Genomic DNA, 8,042 nt, shown 5'->3' with positions numbered 1-8,042 from the left:
AGGCAAAGCTGCCCTGTGTGGGCTGCCTGGGACCCAGCAGCAGAGCCTCAGCCCCTTCTAAGCCTTGTGGTGGCGGGGGCGGGGGCGGGGGGGACACCACCTTGAACAAAGAACGAGAGACAAGGCCATTAGAAAGGTGGCCTTGTCCTGCCTTTTGAAGTCCTTCGTCACCAGCATGAGCTACCGATTTGGGACACCATTTAAGAAGACTGAGAGGGAAAGATGTGTCCATTGCCGGTGTCCAGGGGCTGGGGCTGGAGGCCGTGCCCACCTTCCATGTGGGTGCCTGGCACCCGGGCCGGCCCCCAGGTGCCTTCCTCTCAGTGGTGTGGTGGTGGCCTTGGGTGAGAACCACTGTTTCACATGCAAATTGATGTCCCACCCTGGGCACCTTTCCCTGGTGGCTTAAAGGACAGTGATTTTTTTTTAGAGCAAGGGAAGCAAATTGAGTTTCAAAAGCTTTTAGACATTCAAACATAAAACAATTCTAGAAACAGTTTGGAGACACTGAGTAGGAAAATATTCCTTCAAATAAAGAAGGGCCCTGAGCGGCGGGCCTGGCTGTCCTGCGTAATCTACACCAAGGAAGCCCCGGATCGGCTCCCTGCCGGGCGCTGAGAGCACCCCAGCGCAGGAAGAGCCCTTGCGCCCAGATCCTGTCTTCAGAACCACAGCCCCACTTCCCCACGGCGGTTGCCACACGTCTGTGTGACAGGTTGGAAAGAACGCAGACGTTCTGCATTGTTTGCATGTGCGAAGAAGCATAGGCAGCTAAGGGGACTCGCCAGAACCTCACCGGCAACAAGGCCTTCCCTCCTCCCGCATCCCGGGCCGCCGGGGCGCCTCCGTCCGGTGATGGGCCCGCAGCAGTTTAGGACCGAACTGCGCCAAGGAGGCTCCGCTCGCGCCTTTGGCTTTGCTGCTCTGCAACTGAGCAGCCGGAGCAAGTCCTCGAGGACGGCGCCCTTGTGCGGGGTTTGCAGCGCGAAATCCGAGCTCATCAGCAGGGCTGCTCACCCTGCAGCGCTGGGAACGGGCGGAGCAGGTGCCCTCAGGAGTCGGAGTCTCTGAGCTCGCAGCCCCGGGCCTCGGCTTCCCGCCCGCGGCGCCGGAGCGGGCGGGTGAGGGTGTAGAAGAGCTTGCGGTAGGAGCGCCGGAAGGCCGGGTTCGAGAAGCAGTACACGGCGGGGTTCAGCGCCCCCTGCAGGTAGGTGAGGCTGTCCGTCAGGTCGCCGGCGGGCACCAGGGCGCGCAGGGCCCCGCAGCGCTGCGCCCCGCGGAAGGCGGCCAGCAGGGTGCGGGCCAGGAAGCTGGGCAGAAAGCACAGCGCGAAGAGCACCACGACCACGGCCACCAGCGCCCGGGCCCTCTGCAGCTTGGGCTGCTTGTCTGGGTCTCGGAGCCTCTTCTGCAGAGTGCGGATGATGCCCGCGTTGCAGAACAGGATGAGGCCGAAGGGAAGGATGAACTGGAGGAAGAAGAGCGCTTCCTGCCAGATCCAGCTGAAGGAGGACGCGGTCCCGGGCTCCAGGCCGGGGCCCTCGGCCTCGGCCGGGAACACGCTTTGGTGGGTGAGGGCGGCCATCAGGAGCCAGACCAGGACCGAGATGCCCCAGGCCGCCCGCAGAGACAGGAGGTTGACCTTGAGCCGGGGGTGGACCACGCGGAGGTAGCGGTCCAGGGCCACGGCGGTGAGGAAGGCCACCCCCGCCCCGCGGCACAGGGTGCGCAGGAAGAGCATCGCTCGGAAGGACGCGGGTCCGAGGCGCCAGGTCTTGTGCCTCAGGTAGAAGGCGGCGTGGAAGGGCAGGCAGGCGGCCAGCAGGAGGTCCGCCAGCACCAGGTGGAACAGGTAGACGGCGTAGGGCTTCCACACCTTCAGGCGGAAGAAGAAGGTCCAGAGCGCCACGGCGTTGCCCAGCGCGCCCAGCACGCACTCGAGCAGCAGCAGGGAGCCCGCCGCCAGGTCCGCCGCGGCGCTGTGCGCGGAGCAGTTGGGTGGCAGCATGTCGCAAGTCCCAGGGGACCGGCCTGCGGGAGCGGAGGGCAGGCGCAGGCCGGTGGTGGAGCTCTTTCCTGCACAAAGACAGAAAACACACTGACCAGCATCCAAGCCAAGGCAAAGGCAAAACCCAAAATTTGTCTGGGGAAGGAGCGTGCGGGGTAGAGGGAAACTCCCCCTTGCAGTTTTGTTTTGCCCTAAAAAAGGGGAAATTGTGTTTCGCTTTAGGTCATCTGGCGTCAAATTCAAGCACTGTGTCCTGAGAGCATCCGGCGAGCACGGTTCTCTGTTGACCGCTGCCGCAGAGGAGAGTCTAAGGACGGGGGGTTTTCTGTCTCACAGTTAAAGGAATGACTGAAAGAAAAAGGCAGTCCTCTAGTTGTTGCTCTGGTTCCTTGGAAGAGGCTGTGGGGCAGCCCGCTCGCCCATTTTCACTTCTCCTTTCACTGGGCCAGGTCTGATTTTCTGCTGAGGGGTTTCCCTGCCGCCCCCCCTACCAGGATCAGAATTTGCACCACGGGGCCTCCTCGAGCTGGAAACCATGATAAAATCGATGGCTGGTCAGGATGCACAGAATCCACCAGAATGACAGGTGCCTGAGTCCAGCTCCGTGTGCCCGTGATCAAACCGTGCCTGGGGCATAATGAGTCCAAAGGTACATGTTGAATGAACCCACTCATCCCTGCCATTGCTGACCCCAGGTGAGCTGGGGCCTGACCCACAGTTGACCCTAACGGACCCTGGTTCTGTTCAGCCTGGCTTGGGCTTTGGAGTCAAATGGACTTTAGTTCTGTCTGGTCTCCCCAGCTGGCAGCAGTGTGGGTTTGGGGCAGCGGGTGAACGTGGTGCACCCCAGCCTCTTCACCGAGGGTGGCTGTGATCGGGCCTGCTCGTGCCTGGCAGCGCACCCGGCCGTTGTGGATGCTGGCGCACTTGCAGGAGCCGTTGGAACTTCTTTCTGCTGCTTACACCTAACAGAACTCTTTTTTCTCCCCCAACACACTAATTCAGTTTGGCACCCAACTTCGGTTCCCTGATGCTCTGACACCTTCACTTTATTTTATTTTTAGCTTTTTTTAGGGCCCACACCTGTGGCATATGGAGGTTCCCAGGCTAGGGCTCCAATGGGAGCTGTAGCTGCCGGCCTACACCACAGCCACAGCAATGCTAGATCTGAGCCGCGTCTGTGACCTACACCACAGCTCATGGCAACGCCAGATCCTTAACCCACTGAGCAAGGCCAGGGATCGAACTGGCATTGTCGTGGATACGAGTTGAGTTCGTCACTGCTGAGCCATGACGGGAACTCCAACGCCTGAACTTCTGAGACCTAAGCTGGAAGCTTGAGGAGGCTTCCACTGGAAGAGTTACTGCCTCAGCCGAAAGTTTCCGTGTGTCGAGCCCCAACGTGCACTCACCCCATCACTGCAATGAAGACTCGGAGGCTCAGCAAGGTTGGGTCCCTTGCTCCAGGGCACACAGGGCAGGGAGCCAGGAGCAGGATGCTCCCCGCCCCGCCAGCACCAGAGCCCAGGGCGCTGACCGTGCCCCCCGAGTGCTTCCCTGCTGGCAGCAGCCTCACTCCGTGGTCACGAAAAGCCACGTCTTTGGAAGCCCACCATCAGGGCTGTTGATTTGCATGGTCCTACGGGTAACTGGATTGGTGGTCCTTCTTGCTTTAGCTGTATCAGGGCTTTCCCGTCCAGCTGGACCACACGCCCACACGTCACCCCAGCTCTGCGTCACGCAGGCTCCGCAGCCTCATGTTTCCTGAGAAGGTGCATTTGGGGGTTGGTCCAAGCATCCGGAGTTGCAGAGATGTCCTGCCTGGTACCTCTAGTGACCCTTCTATGACCCCGTGCCCGTTATAAAAGGTTCCCTGGGGGTGGTAGGGGGTTGGCTGGAGACCACGTGTCCCAGCTCCAAGGATCCTGTGCACACATGACACCCAGCAGAGCTGGCACTCGCTCAGCTCTTCAGGAACAGAGGCCACACATATATAGGAAAGAAATGGATTCAACTGCTTTCTCTCAACACGGTGAAAACGTCCAGAGACTTTAAAGCTGCCCCTCACTGCAGAGTTCAGGCCACAGTGTACCCCAAACTTTCTAATTTGTAGCTATTCTAGCGCAATAGGTAAAACAAACACTAATAATTATATATTTCCCTTTCTAAATATAGAGAATCAAAGGTATAGAATTTTGAAAAAAATCCTGCTTTTTCTAAGCATGCTGGTTTATTTTCCTTATTTCTGAAAGATTGAATTATTCTTTACTTCTTTTCTTTTCTTTCTTCTTTTTTTTTAATGGCTGTACCGGCAGCATATGGAGGTTCCCAGGCTAGGGTTTGAATTGGAGCTGCAGCTGCCGGCCTACACCACAGCCACAGCAACGCGGGATCAGAGTCGTGTCTGAGACCTACACCACAGTTCACGGCAATGCTGGATCCGTAACCCACTGAACAAGGCAAGGGATTGAACCTGCATCCTCATGGATACTAGTCAGATTCGTTTCCACTGAGTCATAACGGGAACGCCTACTTTTCTTTTGAAGTTATATTTGAGCTTCTCCCTTAGGGAACTTGTCAAATCTTATAATCCCCAGAAACTTCATTTTCAGTAACCATTCTATTTCTTCAATGCTCTTCCTATTATGGAAAGTTCTCTATTCTCACTTCAATTTGTATGGCATATATTTTTATCTGGATGTTCCTAGATTTAAATGATAATAGAACTGATGCTTTAATCCAATACTCACGTTCAATTCTACCTATTTTTCTTGTCTAGTTTTTCTTTTATGTTTGAAGATAACTAGAAGACTTAGTGCATTTGCACAACAAAGGAAACCATTGACAAAACAAAAAGACAACCCACAGAATGGGAGAAAATATTTGTAAACACAGCAACTGACAAGGGCTTAATCTGCAAAATGTACAAACAATTCATGTAGTTTATGTCAATAAAACAAGAAACCCATCAAAAAATGGGCAGATCTAGATAGACATTTCTCCAAAGAAAACAAACTGACGGCCAACAGTTACATAAAAATGTTCTCGATATCACTAATTACTAGAGAAATGCAAATATCAAAACCACATTGAGGAGTTCCCGTTGTGGTGCAGCGGAAACCAATCCGACTGGGAACCATGAGGTTGCGGCTTCGGTCCCTGGCCTTGCTCAGTGGGTGAAGGATCCGGTGTTGCCTCAGGCTTTGGCGTAGTTCACAGATGTGGCTCAGATCTGGTGGTTTCAGAAGTTCTCTGGAGGGCTTCACAGAGCTCACTTAGAGTTAGGTTGTTATAGAGAAAGGAGGTGTCCAGATCAGCGCAAGGGGGAGGGCACGAGACAGAGTCTGCGCGGAGGCCTGGAGCTTCCTCTTCCGTGGGGTCATGGGCGTAGGACGACATGCAGAGAGCGCTGACAACCAGGGGAGACCGTGGCCTCCCGGTCAGGGTGCAGGAGCACCCCCACCCCATCTTAGCCCCCAGCCCCGCATCATGTGGTTGCCGTCTGGCCCTGAGCCCCCCCGCCGGCAAAGTCACCACGGCCAGCCAGCCTTGACCTGCGAGACCTTGGAGGTCACCTCCCAGCAGCTGAGGAATACCCCCCCCACCGCCCCCCGCCCCGTGCTGGTGGGTCAGCCGTACCCTGTCCACACTGACTCTCTGCACGCTTCCAGGGCACAAAGGCCCCCGTCATCCCCGTCATCCCTGAGCTGAACCCACTGCGACGTGGCCCAGCTGGTGGTTCTGACTTGCAGGCACCAGGCAGCGGGCAGCACTGTCTCAAATGGAGGAGGTTTTCGGAGGCAGTTCCAAGAGACCTAAATTACAGGCGAGCGTAAAACCTTTTCTCCCTCCTGGCACCACCTGGTGCTGCCTTTGGGCTAAGCTCTTGCTAAAAGGCCTCCCGGTTCATGGGCTGAACACCTGGCCACTTTCTTCCACTTTCCGATCGAGGCTTCATAAGGACATGAAGTTTCGAAATAAGAAGGATCAATACTTAGGAAAATGAGTACATTTAAAAAAATTTATTTATTATTATTATTATTAGCTTTTTTTTTTTTTTTTTTTTTTAGCTATTTCTTGGGCCGCTCCCACGGCATATGGAGGTTCCCAGGCTAGGGGTTGAATCGGAGCTGTAGCCACCGGCCTACGCCAGAGCCACAGCAACGCAGGATCCGAGCCGCGTCTGCAACCTACACCACAGCTCACGGCAACGCCGGATCGTTAACCCACTGAGGAAGGCCAGGGACCGAACCTGCAACCTCATGGTTCCTAGTCGGATTCGTCAACCACTGCGCCACGACGGGAACTCCTTATTATTTGCTTTTTAGGGCTGCACTCGCAGCCTATGGAGATTCCCAGGCTAGGGGTCGAATTGGAGCAGTAGCCGCCTGTCTACACCACAGCCACAACAACTCGGGATCCGAGCTGCGTCTGTGACCCACACCATGGCTCTTGGCACCGCCGGATCCTTAACCCACTGAGCAAGGCCAGGGATCAAACCCGCGTCCTCATGGATGCTAGTCAGGTTCGTTTCTGCTGAGCCACATCGGGAACTCCATTTAATTTCCTGCAAATGTTAACAGCCGTCAAGCCAGCCGTCGTCGGGGCTGGGTGGGGGGCGGGGGGTGGAACAGAGGCTCTTCAGGAGGAGGAGGAGGGGCAGGACTTGGGCCCTGGGCCACCACCCAGGTGTGGGGACTTGCGGGACATGGCTGACCAAGGCTGAGAGCAGAGGGCGGCCCTCCCCACGTGGACAGACGCCCCCCACCTGGGCACCGAGCTGTGCCTCCTCCCCTAGGCTGAGCTTCCCTGTGCCGGGCGCCCAGCAGTGGGGGGGTGTCTCCTCTCTGAGCCCGCTCCCACCACAGACACATTGTATTGAATTTTTCCAGGTCCTTCTCTTCAAATTTGTGTCCTCACTGGTCTCCCTCACAGGAATATAAGTCTCTTAAAACAAAGTAATGTGGGAACTACAAATATTCGTAGTCTCAGCCCTGAAGGAGCAGCGTTTAATGTGTTCCGAATTTTTCTGAATAAAAAAGTGGGTTGTGGCAGGACTTGGTCCAGAGAGACGGGACACCGAGACTTATTTCCAGGAAGCAGCATTTACTGGTGCTGGTGCGGGCGCAGCGGATTTGCCTCCAGAGGCTGAGCCCCTGACACACCCGCTTAGGTTTCCCGCCGCCTTTTGATCCTTTCGCCCCCCTTATAAGGTAACATACATTCTGTAAATTCTTACTGGGTAGTTGGTCCTGACGGTCACAGGGACCCAGGACAGGCAAGAGTGCCAATGGCACGTCCAGAGCTCTGGGCACTCAGCCACCCCGGGTGAACAAAGCCTGGGCCGAGGAGAATGCGAACTTGAAGCCATGGGTCCAGAGCAAGCGCTGTGCACCAGACATCTGGGGAGAAGACCCTCTGACCCTGCAGCGGCTGGACCCACCCGTCCCGCGGCGCCACGGCCACCGGGGCCAGGACCCCTTCCTGCGCTGGGCAGGCGGCAGGCACGCAGCAGGCCCCTTCTGCCCAGCCCTCCACCTCTCACGACTGCAGAGACGGGGCTGCCGGCGAGAAGGGGGCAACGTTCACCCCCAGCCTTGACGTTGTCATATCCCCAAACCAGTGGACAACTGAGAACAAGAGGCATTTTGTGAAATGACGAGCTTTTGAATCGTTTCTCCTATTTCAACTTGCATCTCCTCTTGTCTCCTCGTAAATAGTTCTTCTGGCAAATAACGTGTTCTGACATCAGAGGACAGCGTTCAGTGTCCAAGAACCCGGGCTCTGAGAACGGAGTTCTCGCTGTTGGCTGCACCTTGAAAGCTTGGTATTGCACTTATTTCGGGTGGTCAGCTGGGATAAGGACCTCTGCCGCCTTCGACTCCATGTGGGCACTGCTGACCGTGAACTTAGTGTGTCCAAACCACACTTTTGCGAGTATTTGTTTCTCTTTTAACTTTATGGAATCCCCCAACTAGCTGGAGGGCTGGCAAGTGTGGAAAGCGTGTGTCCCTTTAAGGCTGGGAGTCGGTTT

The 8,042-nt window shown here is 56.0% G+C and overlaps 1 protein-coding gene across 1 annotated transcript; it reads right to left on the bottom strand.

Moving 5' to 3' along the window:
• Window positions 1-445: 445 nt before the first annotated feature.
• On the bottom strand, window positions 446-2,100 carry GPR31 (G protein-coupled receptor 31). The gene has a single exon (XM_085015661.1). It carries the CDS (start codon window positions 2,006-2,008, stop codon window positions 1,052-1,054), a length of 957 nt encoding a protein of 318 aa, XP_084871787.1. The 5' UTR covers window positions 2,009-2,100; the 3' UTR covers window positions 446-1,051.
• Window positions 2,101-8,042: the final 5,942 nt, after the last annotated feature.

This window comes from Sus scrofa, chromosome 1, assembly GCF_054392235.1.
Source record: "Sus scrofa isolate SSC_HxYL_T2T_F1_AM1 chromosome 1, Sscrofa_HxYL_maternal_Yorkshire_Landrace_v2.0, whole genome shotgun sequence".
NCBI classification, from domain to species: Eukaryota; Metazoa; Chordata; class Mammalia; order Artiodactyla; family Suidae; genus Sus; species Sus scrofa.
The sequence above is the reverse complement of the archived record's forward strand: the minus strand, read 5'-3'. Positions and strand labels throughout refer to the sequence as shown.